Source organism: Perca fluviatilis, chromosome 10, assembly GCF_010015445.1.
Source record: "Perca fluviatilis chromosome 10, GENO_Pfluv_1.0, whole genome shotgun sequence".
Taxonomy (NCBI): domain Eukaryota; kingdom Metazoa; phylum Chordata; class Actinopteri; order Perciformes; family Percidae; genus Perca; species Perca fluviatilis.
Genome location: NC_053121.1, coordinates 19595518 through 19611188, shown reverse-complemented (window position 1 = coordinate 19611188; position 15671 = coordinate 19595518). Strand labels below are relative to the sequence as shown.

At 42.1% G+C, this 15671-nt stretch overlaps 1 protein-coding gene across 4 annotated transcripts in view; it reads left to right on the top strand.

Moving 5' to 3' along the window:
* spock1 (SPARC (osteonectin), cwcv and kazal like domains proteoglycan 1) overlaps positions 1–12828 on the top strand; it is a 100409-nt gene extending 87581 nt beyond the window's left edge. For all 4 annotated transcript variants that reach the window (XM_039812994.1, XM_039812996.1, XM_039812995.1 and 1 more), the window contains 5 exons: positions 5594–5713; positions 6128–6349; positions 9078–9140; positions 9825–9962; positions 11338–12828. In XM_039812994.1, the coding sequence (XP_039668928.1) occupies positions 5594–5713; positions 6128–6349; positions 9078–9140; positions 9825–9962; positions 11338–11534 (740 nt within the window). In that variant the 3' untranslated portion in view covers positions 11535–12828. The remainder of the gene's footprint in view (positions 1–5593; positions 5714–6127; positions 6350–9077; positions 9141–9824; positions 9963–11337) is intronic.
* The last annotated feature ends 2843 nt before the right edge of the window (positions 12829–15671 follow it).

Sequence of the window (15671 nt, the reverse complement as noted above, 5' to 3'; positions counted from 1 at the left end):
TGATCATTATCTGGGCTAACCTTAACTCACTGCCAGTGAGATTGTTTTTGGGATCTGATAGCTTGAGGCAAATAAAATCAAACATATCCTTGTATCTTTTTAATGAATCTGACCTTCTATCTTCCTCATATCTCCTATCTGACTGTCTTAGTCCATTTCTTTCTCCTTCTGTTACCTTATTAAAAAGTGTCACCTTACTCCACCGCCTCCTGTCTCTCCCTTTCCATCTGCCTTTCATCTTGATCTGATCAGACATGCTCCTGATGTCTCAAGGTGATCACCACACACTGTTCGTCTGTCTACATTTAGAGCCACTCCTTCTCTTTCATATGACAAACTTAGTTAATCATGTATCAATGATAAAGGAGACCGATGGAGGGATGCAAAGCCCGACTTCTCCTGATGGTTGGAGTTATATATTAGGAAGTTTGGAGGACGCATTTATCTCTTAACCTAACACAGCCTGGAGGAATTGCCACCATACATAATTTGGGAATGTTGCACTGAATCACCTCCTAATTGCAGTCGCAAGCACAACATCTGGTGATGGAGCTAGACGGTTGCATGTTTGTGCCAAACTAAAAGGGAAGAAAGAGGATTCATCTCCAATGAACAAGATGGACACAATTTGTTGATTTTGTTCAACAAATTGTTCTGACAAACCTAATAATGAATAAATGATTGATTGATATGTCGCTGGGTATGGCTTATTTTTGGTATGCCTTGTTAAATGGGGTGTTTTCATTACATACGATACTTTTTAAGTACCGATTAGATATAAAAGATCAGTTTCATTTCCATAAGATGCAGCAGCGTTTCATGTTTTTCATAGTTAGACGATAGATTTAGTGTCATAACTGTAGAGATTTACATGCAAGAAAACTGCTGGATTTAATGTGAATGTATATGAAGCTTTAGCTTTTCATGGCTCATTATGAATCAGATAGACGACAACGTCAACCAGAATCTAAAGACCATGATCTTTCCCTTACCCTTAGAACAGAGGTTTTCAATATGTGAGGTGTGTCTCCCCTCGCCTTTCAAGAATATCATCATTGCTGATGTCAATTTCAAATTAACTTCCATAAATCCACTTCAAAATCATAGAAAAAGTACGCGACCGTGTCACACTTAAAAAAAACTGTCTTATCTGAGTGTTTTATTAGCCTGGACATAACAAGAAACGGGACACAAAACTCTGTCTACAGTGTCAAAGTCCTGTGCTGCAGTATCAGGATGTCACGCTTCCTGGATTGTATTCTGGATGTTGCCATTGAATGGTATCCAGGCAACAATTACATTTCAAGTTAAGTAGTCATATAAAAAATGTGGTTCGTAGGAGACAGGGATGTTGCGTGAGTCAGCTGATGATGCATCTCAGTGAGTAGTGGTTTGATTCATTGTGGTGACTTTGTCTTCACCCTACTGTCCACAACTTCCCCAAAATGCAAACTAAAGCTGCTTCTTCATGGCACATTGTCTTTTCTAATTGACACAAGAAAGAAGCACTCCTATAGCCTGTCGTGTATGTAGCTCTTTGTCCTGAATTAATCAGTTAGTCTGTTTAGTAGAAATTCATCACATTATAACAGGAAGAGAACTTGTTTCTACATTATATCTTGCGTGCTCACAGTTTAGCTTTACTTTGCCACTTACAGCTAGTAGTTTATGGGTGTGTAAGTCTATGGAAAATTGGTGGCTTGTGGATTTTTTGGCTGCCAGTTTCCACTGATCTGAGTTTGCAGACATGAAAGACAGCAGAAGCGAGAAAGTACTGGGTGAGAGGGAAGAAGGGATGAAGGAAGATGGATATGAAGTTAATTCCCAGCCACGATTCAGTGTTTGATATTTGCCCCACAGCTCTGATCGATTCTTCTTCTCCTCCTGTGTGAAACCAGCTGGTGTGTCTAGCTGTCTGCTACCACTTCATCCTTTGTAAAAGTTAACCGTCAAACAATATGTGATGGGTTGGAAGTGGAGCAGATAGCATCAGTTATAACAGGAAGTCATGAGTAGTGGTTGCCGTGGTGAAAGGGTATGTTTATTCTTTGTTTTACACACCAGTTCCCAGTTTCTTTCATATCACAGCTTGGTCTGTTTTGTAGTTTTCAATTTAAAAAAAGGGCCTTTTTGAGAAATGAATACATTATAAAACCCTGGGAAAAAGCTATAAATTGAACAATAGCCAAATTAATTAAAAAACATTGCAACATTAATATCTGCTTCATTGAGCATAACATGAGCCCCTGCCAGCCACCATAGATATGTGAACAAAAAGTTTAATTAATAATGGGAACATATTTTGTCAAATGAATAATGGCGAAGGTTTTGCATAATCAGCCAGGCAAATTGTTCATTTTGTGCCATGGTTTCCAACCTTTCTGCAATATGGCCCTTTAAAATGAAACAATTGTTTAGGCTCCTTATCACATGTTGCATGATATGTCTATTAGTTGTGCGCAAGAAGAATTTTCCTTTCTCAGGTTGTTGGTTGTTGTTTTATTTGAATAATGTTTTTAAGCCTGAGAGGGTGAAACTATCAGCATTTACAACAAAGAAAGTGTCAGAGAAAAAAAACAGCAGAAATATGTTTTTCTTTCTTCCTATGCTGTTAATCATCTCATGACTCCTAAGATTCATTTTGTGACTCCTTGCAGGAATACCAAACCCCAGGCTGGGAAACACTGATTTAGTGTACAGCATTTGAAAAGCAGATTTAAACAGTCCAAAATTCTAGTATGGCAGTCTTGTTTACATGGATACCATAGGCATTTCCTTTTACATGTACAGTCTGTTTATAGCCTGCTGAACAACATGGACAACACGACCAAAATAACCTGAAGATAAGGCTGACTGGAGAGTGGTTGAATATGGATATACCAGGGCTTGTGCTAAATGTGTTTTGGAGTAGGAAATCAGCCAAACTACATTCAAAGAAATCATAGTGAGCATACAGTATGTGACTCTAGTGTTAGGCTTAGGAGTAAAGAAACCTCGGCTACAGTCACGGTAATGTATGATCCATTTTTTCTTTGAGTCAAACTTTGAGTGTTGTTCTGTAAAGTGGTTCTGAGACACTTGATCAGGTTTTCTACTGAGAGCAGCAACATCACTTGTTGAATCCCACATCAATCGTCCACTTCTGCCATAACTGTGTAATTTTTGTAACTGCCTGTGGATGGGGCTTTGATGTTGATTGTGTGTCTGACATCTTTAAGCCTGCCTGACCCTGCTGTGGCTCGGAAAGAGAGAGAGAAAAATGGTAAGCAGGCCATTTTATCTGTGTGTTGTGTCCCTTCAGTGCGTGAAAGTTTTCAGCTCCAGCTTTCCAACTCGTTGCTCAACAAAAGGAGTCCTTACACAGGCAGCAGTGTCGGGCCCGTCCGAAACAATTTGGGTCACACTGAGAGAGAGATAAGAGGGTCCATCGAGACTCATTGTGGGGCGTACTGCAAAATCCAAGAGACTTGAGAGGAAAGCTGGAGAGAGCAGCTGAGAGAAAAGTGGAAAAAGTGGAGGAATGAGAAGAGAGACAGAGGGGCTGGATATCAAAGAAAAAAACAGAAACAATCTTGGGACTCAGTAGGGGGATGTGCGAGGGGGGAGATGGGAAATGAAGCACTGAATGCAATTTAGGTGAGAGTAAGAAATACAAGAGCTGGGCATATCAAAGTGTTCCTCCAAGTTTAAAAGAAACTGCATAGGTACAGCCAGGTGGCTTCTATTGAATCACAGAAAATTGATAGAGATAGAGGAGAGAGAGAGAGAGAGAGAGATTGGACATGAATAGGCAATAGAGAGAAATGAGCAAGAAGTCCTTAAAGGCAACAAAAGAATTGAAAAGCAGAGAGTGATTTAAATGACAGGGAGTGGGAACAGAAAGGAAAATGCTACATGCTACAGCCTCCACTTCTGCCAGAGGAAGAATGTAATTAGGAGGTGAAGACAGATATTGTTGTGGCTCTTGGTATTTTGTTCTCTCTTTCTCTGCTCCAGACCGTGGAAATGAAGAGCACTCTAAAATGTTATCTGTCTGGTCCTGAAGGGTTATATCACACACATACACACACACACACACACACACACACACACATAAACACATAAACACACACACACACATAAACACAGACACCTTGGGATTCCAGACGTAATGTCACACAGATAGCCAGCCTGATAAATGTTATCAGTCCTGCCCTCAGCTCCAGTCTGTTACCTGGGGCGTCCTCTGTTTTATAGCAGCTGCAATAATGGCACAGTCCCAAAGTATTACTATAAAATGTTTATGTATGGGTGTGTCTCTGGGTGTGTGTATGCACGTGTCTGCATCCATGCTAGGACACAGAACATATTTTGACAACAGAATGAGGAATGTGACTTAACAAAAACAGAAACACCTCTCAACCTGCTAAAAAAAAATCCACTCCCACACAATGCTAACAACCTCCTTCTGCATTTTCTATCAGCCATGATAAAGCTGGAGCGTTCTGAATTGGAAGGCTCAGCACGAGGTGGAAAATGGCTCTTGTCCTTCAGGCACATTTATTAAGCTCTCAAAAGGAACAGAATGGAGGAAAGAAAATATGTCAATCACATGCAGGAGAGAAAGAGAAAGGGAGACGGAGATTGACAGAGGCGCAGAGGGAGACAGGCAGAGGCTGCTTGGATTGCAGGCAGACCCTGTCAGTCCCACAGAGCTGTAAGAACAAGGGATCCTTTAGGCAGCAACAGAGGCTGGTTCATACTTTTAATTAGGCATATCATCATTTGTATTGTTCAGTTTGTGCTCTTTTTGAGCAGTAGCATGGAGAGTAGCATCAACTTGCATGACCGTGTTGGATCAACTTTATTTTTAGTTTATCGTGCATAATCCGGTTAAAAATTCTCACCTACTACTACCTCCACAAACTACAAGCCTTCAACTACATCACTGACCTCCTGAACTATCATACTCCTACCCGCAAGCTCAGATCCACCGACGCCAACCTCCTCACCCCTCTCACCCCGTCCAAGAACACGACCTGGGGGGCCAAGGGCTTCTCTATTAAAATTAATTTGTATTTGAATAAAAAACAAGTGGCCACTGCAAGATTACATTTTTGGTCCATGTGTGTGTGTGTGTGTTTTCCCACATGGATAAAATCAATCATCTGAACAAAAACACTAAATGTTGAACAGATGTAGATTACAGCAGATGAGGAAAATCCACTGTATTTGTATTTGCGTGTGTGTATGTCAGATTGGGTTCCTATGGTAACTGCCAACCAGTTCAGTGTGTGTTATCACTCCACTGTATTTACTCAAGAAGAACAGTTGGATGAAGAAAAGGAAACGAAAGAACACAGAGAGGAAAAGTACACAGCAGAAAAATTTAAGTTTGATAAGGAGCAAGACAATAATTGTTTTTCTCTCCTCTGATGACAGCATTAGATTGACAGCTTCCCCTCTCCTCATTATTGTGTGTGTGTGTGTGTGTGTGTGTGTGTGTGTGTGTGTGTGTGTGTGTGTGTGTGTGTGTGTGTGTGTGTGTGTGTGTGTGTGTGTGTGTGTGTGTGTGTGTGTGTGTGTGTGTGTGTGTGTGTGTGTGTGTGTGTAGCCTGCACCGACACAGAGCTCCACAGTCTGGCTGCAAGACTAAAGGAATGGTTCGGAGTTCTCCACCTCGACGCCAACAGAGACCTCAAATCCTCTGACAGCTTAGACTCCACCACTGGACGTGAGTACATCCTCCCACAATATGTCTCTGTGTGTGTGTGTGTGTGTGTGTGTGTGTGTGTGTGTGTGTGTGTGTGTGTGTGTGTGTGTGTGTGTGTGTGTGTGTGTGTGTGTGTGTGTGTGTGTGTGTGTGTGTGAAGCACTTTCCTGTTGAACAGACACACTTTTCAGTCCTCATGAAGGCAGCAGTTGACAGCGAGCGACCCTGCTCTGTTCTCTGTAATGTCAACATGTCTGAACACATGTCAGCTCTGCCATGGCACACACTCAGATACACTCAGATACACTCAGATCTCAGATGTGATACTTGAAAAAGGTTTAAAAAAAATGTGGGTGACCTGGATGTTCTGCAGTTTCAAGAATGTTCCACAATGCCATTATCTATTTTTTCCTCTATGTCTCCCTTCTCCTCTAGACTTTGACACCAGCATCTTGCCCATCTGTAAGGACTCACTGGGCTGGATGTTCAACAAGCTTGACATGAACTTTGACCTCCTGCTGGACCAATCAGAGCTGAGTGCCATCTACCTGGACAAGTATGAGCTGTGCATGAAGCCCCTCTTCAACTCCTGTGACTCCTTCAAGGACGGAAAGCTGTCTAACAACGAGTGGTGCTACTGCTTTCAGAAACCTGAGGGTGAGGAGGGGGAGAGGGTTCAATAAAAAACTGACGTTGAAATCAAAAGGACAAAGGCAGGAAGGAAATTAAGAAGTTTATAGATAAATACGGGTGTTGCTAAAGGTGGGGACATCAATTATCGCATTATGATAACTTAAAAAAAAGGTAATAAAATGTTCACCTCAAGCAGGTATTCAGTCAGTACTGAAGTGAATAGAAACCAATGCATACATGAAAAGCAAATCAGTCTTTTATTAACTTGTCATTTAATTTTCATAGTTTTGCCCATCATTCTGATTATTTATGAAGACACTTTACTACCTAATTTCATTTCTGAGATCTGATGACTTAGTGACAAGTAAAAAGATCAGAAAGGTTGTAAACAAACATTAAACTAGTGTCTTTTTGGTGGAATTGTCTAGGGCTGTCCCAACCGATTATTTTTTAAACGATTAATCTAGCGATTCTTTTTTAACTTAGTCGACTAATCTAACAATTCATTTTTCGATTAATCTAACGATTCATTTTTCAATGAGCGATTATTTTCCCATTGCTCAATTATTAATAATTTACACAAAATAAATTTCAATAAGGTTCAAATCTCTATTTATTTAAATAAATTGTTTAACACTGCACTGTTCAAGTAAAATGAATTTTTAGTGCAACCTGAAGCCACTGTAGGCTATCAATCCAACCACAAAATAAAGTCACTTTCAGGAGGAATACAAAAATAAAAAGTTAAAGTAAACAGAGCAAGTGCAAAAAGAGTAGTGTATGAGATATTAACCTGTATTTGTTTTTTTTTAACAGTGGGTAAAATAATGAATATGCTCTTGTTTAACATCCAAGCTCTTTTTCCTTTAATTTAACTTTAATTATTTGTATCTAAAGGCTGGTTAAGCACTGTAGGGAGGAGAAGTTGGACAGTTTTTTTGTCTCGTTCCAGTGATTGACACATCTGGGTGATGGTGTCAGATATGCGTTAGCATGTTAGATGTATTTCCACTCACATACCCAACAACCGCTGAACGACGCCGACACACAGTCCTTGTCTTATCCACCACTCTCTCGCCTGTAGCCTACTACTGGAACTGACCTGAAGACCGAAGTTTTCGAGGCGGGGACGGCATGAGGCGAGAGGACATGACACGGGAGGCTCCAGGCTGCAGCCATACAGTCTCAAAGTTTTCCCAAACTTGCGATCTTAAAGAGGCCGGCGGGTCCTCTAACCCTTGTGGGTCGCCACCACTCGCCATACTCTTCCTTTCGTGCTGCTATCTCTGACTCACTCACTGGACCGTCGACCTGACAAAAAACTGCATGTAGGCGGAGCATGAGGCGGAGGAGCTCGGCTAGCTTCAGAGCTAAGGCGGGGCTACAGATCAGGTGTCCCTAGAACCCGCGTATCTAACAGTGGTTCTGCATTACATTAATTAATTTGCACGCAAGTTTTATTTATTTATTTTATTTAGTGACGCGTCGACGCAGATTATTTGTGTCAACGCATTTATGTAATCGATGACGTCGACTACGTCGACGAATCGTCCCTGCCCTAGAAGCGTCCTGTTTTGCAGATGACTTACTGGTTCAACACCGAATTAGCATACTTCCTAACGCCCAGGTTTTCTATGCAATTAAAAATTATATATACAGACACAATATAGACATTTTTGCATTCATCTACAATCAATTATTATACATAATATGATAAAAATCATCTGATCTCTCATGTTCCTTCTACTTTTGGGCTCTTGAATAACGATTCCCCACCATACCTGTAGATTTTATCTTGGTGTAGTGTACCAATTCGTATAGCACCTTTTATACAGTTTAGTGCAATTCAAATCAGTTATGCAGTTAATAAAATAACAAGATGCAAAACAGAAAAACAATTTGAGACTAATGAACACAAGAAAAAGGATGAAAATTGAATATTAATGTAAAAATAAAACCAATAAAATAGATAAATATTAGGATTAATGGTACTAGTTTTCTGTAAATTGTACATTTTGTTAGCCTAGAAATTTAGACAGCAGCAGCAAATGTAATTTGCAGTCAGGGTCAGTCTAGCAACTCTCCGTTGGCTTGCAAGCTGGAAAAACCAAATTCTGGTCAGGCCAATCACATCGTGCATAGAGTCGTTGGGTGGGCTTAACATAAGGACGGCAGAGTTGCGACGGTTCCGCGTGCTGCTGGCGAACAGCGGTCTTTAAAATCGGGTTTGGCCGCGACTCTGGAAGACTTGGAGTTAAGCACTGAAGTCATTCTTAAAAAAGGAAGATGTGTTCAGAGTTTTGCCGACCAGATACGGCAAAAGTTTAATCTATCAACTAGCTTTGTTCTGGTTGGCTATGAGTGCAGAGGGAATTTGAAAGACAACTGTTTATCCCGCCCCTCAGATTGAGCCCTGCCAATGGTGAGTTCCCAGACCCAACATCTTGATGTGGGTCTGGCTTGTCAGGCTAGCATTTTGTACTGAGACTGTTCTTTTAAGTGGATGGTGGATTGAGGAGGATACGGAATAAATTCAGGCAGAGATTGGAAATCAATAGTTGATGTGAGGACAGATGCAATTCAGGAGGATGCATAGAAGACTGAAAGGGTGACCAATATAAGAAATCAATAAGATGTTAGAGTGGCGTAAGAAGAATAGCTCGTAAGACAGAGGCAGCTGTTTCAGTGAAATTATGCTGGTAGAAAAACAAGCTCTGTTAATTAAACTATTATGTATTTTCTCTGGTTGTAGGACTGCCCTGCCAAGCTGAGAAGAGCAGGATCCAGAACCAGAGTCGAAGGAAGAGCCTCATAGGTCAGTTGGGATGATTGACAGCTGTCAGTCACATACTCCTGTCCGAGAAAACAACATGGCCACCTTTAATGTGAAAGCTAGCATGAACAATTGTATCTCTTTACAATAGTTTCAAGCAGAGAAACTAAATCAGTAATATTAAATATACGGTACGCACACACTATAATGCACATTCTGACATTTTGTACACGTCGTCTGTCGCCTCCGGGCAGATCATTCATGTTCCAGCTCACAACAAAACAGCTTGAAAAATGAGCTTGGGCTGGGTCAAATAAAGGTAACAGAACTAAGTGTGTGTGTGTGTGTGTGTGTGTGTGTGTGTGTGTGTGTGTGTGTGTGTGTGTGTGTGTGTGTGTGTGTGTGTGTGTGTGTGTGTGTGTGTGTGTGTGTGTGTGTGTGTGTGTGTGTGCATGCGTGCGTGTGTGCGCGTTATTGAAAGTGACTTCTTCCCCTTAAACAGGATGTATGGTTGTTGTCCTGCAACCTTCACAACAGTAATTGATTGTTCATCTCCCTCTGTGAATACACAAGAACTTTGGGCAGCAGGAGGGATCAGATTCTGCCCTCTATTTCTATCAGTTTAATGTTCTCCACCCCCTCCCCCCCTTTTTTTCATAATGCTGTTTACTTTCTTTTTCTAACATTTTCCCCTCCTTTCTTCCTCTCCTTCCTTTCCATCTTTAGGCTTTTATATTCCCCGTTGTACCGAGGAGGGCTACTTCAAACCAACCCAGTGTCACAGCAGCACCGGCCAGTGTTGGTGTGTGGACAAATATGGCAACGAGATCGCTGGCTCCAGAAAACAAGGCAACCCTAACTGCGGTAAGACCGCAACACACACACACACACACACACACACATGCACACATGCACACACCCACATGTTCACTTATGGCTAAACAAGGGTTTTGGTTGTGTTTTCAGAGTTAATGCTTTGATCCAGGTGGACTGCTGTATGTCGTTCATTTCAGGCCAGATAGACTGCAGAGCTTCTCTTACTGTACCTTTTAAAACACAATGTACCACTGAAACACCAACAGCACCACAATTCCAACTTGGGGCTATTTCTTTGCTCAGTATCTCTCCCTGTCTCTCTTTATATTTACCGGTATCTACGCATCAGTGATTTGAGTTTGGAAATCGATAATATTAGGCATGCCTCTGGAGCCAGTCTGGCTGGTTTACTGTCGGTCATATGTCTGATTCTATCTGCCTCTGATATTCTGCTCATGTATCTTTGATAAAACAACAGCGTCTCGCAAGTCAAGTAGGAAAATCCGTCACACCTTTCAGCAGAGAGTAGTGTCAAAAGATTTGCTATAAATATGAATTTGTAGCAGTGACTGAGTTACCTTTTAGAGGAGAATAAACGCTGATAATGCTGGCTGATGTTGGCGTCTCAGAAGATGCCTTCAGACAAAGAATATATATCTAATTAAGTGCCTTGATATGTCAAAGCCATAGTTAACAAGCCAGCGGTGGATATTCAAAGGGAATGGTCAAAAAGCCAATAGAAGCACTTTGCTGCAAATCAATGGTCAAGGGATTTCATTGTGGTAAAAAATAACAATAATTAGCGAGAAAGAATCCGGGCAGATATACTGATTACCAATCAAACAGCCAACTCACAGTCACAGATTAGTTTTGTCCAAAGGCAGTAATTGCAGCTTCCAACATTGATGAGGTGTCTCTCCGGCGCGCCCCCCCACCCCATACACACACACACACACACACACAAAAACACACACTCTGACAGCAGCAGTCCTTTGTCTGCGGTCTAACAAGCTCATCTAACTCTGACTGAGTGGCCTCAGGCTGGAGCAGCCTGGAGTTCTCCCATTCGGCTTTGCATAGAACAAACAGGTAGCAATGCAGCAGCTCTCTGCTCAATAGCCTAAACACAAGGGCCGCAAACAGATTTTAACTCTGTAAGTGCCACTCATCCAGAGTACACTTGTACCCAGGTGTAACTAGGCTGTTTTTGAACTGAACTCAGAAGGATTTTAAGGTCCCAACTTCACAAAATGCTGGAGGCAGCAGCTCAGATAATGACTCCTGTTTTGCACTGTAGCTACATACAATATGCAGCATGAGTGCAAAAAAACATTTAACATTAAAATGTTTGCAGGTGTAACTTGATGTAACTGAGCTTGCAGACACCAATGGAGCCTCTCTGTGTTTGTGCATCTCCCAACAGATGAGGACCAGGAGACATCAGGGGACTTTGGCAGTGGCGGCGCCGTCATTCTCCTTGACGACCAGGAGGAGGAGCCCTCACAGAACGGGCGGAGCCGGCAGAAGAAGAGACGGGGCCGGATTCACCCCCGAGGAGCCATCGAGGACGATGAGGACGAGGAAGACGATAAGGACGACGAGACTGGCTACGTGTGGTAGCTCCGCTCCATTTAATTCTGCCATCAGCCGACCAGGAAACTCCGTTAACTCAGCACAGATCTGAAGCCATTCCAATGTCTCCTCCTCCACTTACTTTGGAAGCAGTCCATCTTTTGGCTCCTGAACTTGCTCTGTTTTTCCCTGTCCCTTATCCATATCTCTCTCTTCAGTGAACCTCATCCGAACCTCATCCTCTTCATGTGTTTCACTTTTTCCTCAGATGGAAAACACAGAACCTATTAGATTTCAACAACTGTCAAGATCCTGAATTCTGCTCAAGCTGTCCACTTTCTGCCTCTACCTTCCCCCAAACCTGCAATCTTTACCCTCTTCTAACACGGACATGCTTCTCTATTTTCTCTATTACTCCTCTATCTCCCCTTTCTCTTATATCCTGTCCCTCTCTCTGCTATCTCTGTATGTCCATGTCAGAGCCTCTGGTTAGTCTGTGAGCCCAGATACATTAGCTGATGTATTGGATGTAAATATGTTTCCTTCAGGAAGGCCAGATTGTGGATTAAACCCTCCCTGTACTTCAGCGGTTGCAATCTCATGTTCTGTGTTCTACCGTCAGGCTCCTTCCAGTGTTCAAAGGTGTTTCCACAACACGTTCCCAGGCTCTGAGATCTCTCTCTCTCTCTCTCTCTCTCTCTCTCTCTCTCTCTCTCTCTCTATCTCTCTCTCTCTCTCTCTCTCTGTTATTTCATGAAGGATTGTAAATTATTTAACCGTTGATCTTGAATGTCCCAGAAAGCCCAGGAAGCAATGAGATTAATGATGTATTGTCGTCGTTGTTGCATGTTTCTCATCGTGTTTCTGTAAAAGAGAGATTAACCTGGCCAGGTCTAGCTCTATGCATCTCAAACAGAAAGTGATGCCTATTTGGCTGCTACAATACTTTGTTGCTATGTTGATGCTGTCTAGTGTCTTTTTGGTTCTTCTCCCAATCTCAGGAGGTAGGAAGTTGCATTGCAGAGCGATAGCAGTGTAGAAAAGTGAACTGCAAGGCCTACAGTCCAAATCTGTGGCATTTCAGCCAGCTATTCTTGTACTAGTTGATCAGTAGGGCTTCTGAGGCTGTTTGACTGTGCATAGACACTAGAGGAAGAAGCTGCTCCTGAGCTGGGAGGACACATGAAGTCGGGCGAGCAGAGAAGAGGCTCTGTTCTGCCTCCCAACACTGGATATGTTCGTGATTTAAAATTGAAATCCTCACCATGTCAACTAAGTGAATTTTTATTTGTAACTTTGAAAATTTAAGTAAAGTGGCACTTTGGGTGTCTTTTGAACCTTATAGGTCTGTGTCCATGTGTCTCTTGTTCTCCTGCTATACCATTTTTGGCACAAGCCTCGATCGCATTTCATCTTATTTTACCGAATCATGATGAAATAAAAACACATCTCTTTCCTCACTGTGAAACCACAAACCCATTTATATGAGTTTCACATGCTTTTTGGTTTTATTTTCTCTGAAGCGCAGGCTTCTCTGCAGTAGAACAATCAAAGCCCTCCATCAATTCTGACCTTTCCAACCTTGAGAAAGCAGCCTCTCCTGTTGGAAACAGACATAAATGGTAACAGCAAAAAAAAGAAATCACTTGCCTTGGAGAGAGGAGAATCACAAGGCCATGCAGTGCCCAAAAGAACATAAAAGCTTAATGAGTGTTATTGTAATATCGCTGGCTAATGGGACAGCTGACCCCACTGCCTTGAAAGAGCCCACTCGGCACTTTAAAAACACATTGTACCAACATTCGGAGGCTAAAACACGACTGAATCTTCTGGCTTGAAACAGCCTATTCAGCAGTTCACAACACAGTCTGTCAGATACAATAGACAATGGGCTTAACTGTGCATCAAATTATGCCAGAAGCTGTGCAGGGTACAATCACCCAATTCTGGGAGCTTGGCTAGTGCAGCGTCTTCTGTCATCAGGCTACATGACAAAAGCTGTCAAGAAAATGTCTCATTCGTTCATCTTTCATCACATGCAGTCTGCTGCATTTTTCCTGCATTGTATCCACCTTAATGCTTACCTTGCATGAATTCTGGGCCCGACTTCCAGTTTTCCTTTCAGTGAAGCTGCATCTGCGAGAGTTAGCAGTATGTTACAAGTGTTTTCTCCTGTCTTTTTCCTTTCTTTTTTGGAAAATAAATGATGTACGAACATAGCCTATATAATCTCTATAAACAGATATCTGCATATGCATTGATTTACATGATATATCAGATCTATGAGACACCAGCGCTCACTTAAAACCCTCATTGTCACCACACACACAAACACACACACACACACACACACTCTCATTATTGTTTCTATTTCCCTCCGCTCTCCCACTCACTCTCCTGGAGTGAGTTTCATCTTCATCTCAGTAAGGGAGATGCGTGGTTGTGTTTTATCCTCAGGGCACTCTGTTCCTCTGTTTCATTGGCGGCTGTTTTATTATCCACAGGTGGCTTCCCTGTCAGGAGAATCCTCCCATCGGCCCAGGGTCACCATGGGGGGTTACGCAATTGGTGGGCCTTTTGGGGATAAAATGGAGCAGCTCGATACAGGTTGCTATTTAATGTGAGATGCTGTTTTTTGCTCTTAATTATTAGAGCGCTATTAGAAGGATGTTTGTCTTTGGGAATGCACACAGGGAGGCGCAGAACAGTGTGAGCTTCAATATAAGAACAAAAACAATAAACTGAAAGATACTGAAACACTCCTTAAAGCTGAGAAGAACTGCAGAGTGTGGAGAAAATTAACTGTGGGTTCGTCAATATAAGTAATTTGATCCATTATTATGAAAATATCCTCACTCAAATCTCCTATAATATAAAGTTTTAACTTATACTGCATGTTCTTAATATTGATAACTTTAGACCACTTAAATAAAAAAGACCAGACACAGTTTAATTTTGCGTGCCTACCATATAACTCGTCCATGTGCCATGATTGCCACTTTAGCAGGTGAAAAGTCCAAGTGGCTCTCCAAAGTCCTCAGGGTCCAGAGTACTGCTGCTGGTTATTTCAGGTTGTTTTCATTCTATCTTTGTGATCAAGGACCGATTTAGACCCGCAACCACAGGGGAGTGCAATTAGCTACCTGACAGGAAAGAAATTCAGCAGTGCTCCAGGGCCCGAGGACCAGATTTGAGGATCACTGGTCTTAAGCCTGCACATGTAATTGGCAGAGACATTGTAATAAGTAGGGATCATCTCTCCCTAATCTGTCACAGCCCACCACTTCCACTCACGCTCGCTTTCATGCTCGGTTGCTGCTGCACCAGCCAGCTTGGTGAGCATCTGAACAGACCCCCACATGCCCCCCGGTGGAGGTCTCTTGGATCATTCGCTTCAGTGTGGTAACCAACAACACTATTCCAAATTAGCAAATTTAGAGCGAGATGATACCGTTCTCGTTAATACTCTGCCAGCGAGGTCCCTCTGAAATCACTAAATTGCTGGGTGTAGCCTTCCTGCTAAATAAATTAAACAGGAAACAACTCATATGCGGTTCCAGTGGCTTCACTCCTGGCAACAGTGATAAATTAAATTGGAACTTTTAGGTGAGCAGTCAGGCGAGACCAAACCACATTAAAAGGAGTGTCACATTACCCTCACACCAATAAATGCATTTACCTATTTGGGTTTTCTAATTCATTTTTTCCTAATCTGATTGTTGCTACTCCACCTTGTCCACCAGGAGCTCTAATGCTGTTGTCACTGCGTTTCTTCCTGAAACAAGTCCAACACAAATGTGACTTGAATTTATAAGCACAGTGTGGGACACCAGTGCCCTCTGGTGGTCTGATCCTGGCTTTGAGTAGAGGACCAGTTCACACTACAGCTGGTTTACATGTGCTTCTGAATCAAAAATACTCCTCTGAGGGCTGCCCTGGTGGCTTAGGGGTTTAAAGTGCATATAGTTATATAATTGCAATACTACCCCTGGTATTGTTTTTGTAATTCAACATTTCTTCTTTGGCTTTCTCCTCCTCAGTCACCAGACACCACCTTTTCTCTCTCTCTCTCTCTCTCTCTCTCTCTCTCTCTCTCTCTCTCTCTCTCCTCATTTCCTTTCAACTCAATGACAATGAAATGAATGAAAGCATAAAAGGCCCAAATAAAATACAGTCTCTCAATAA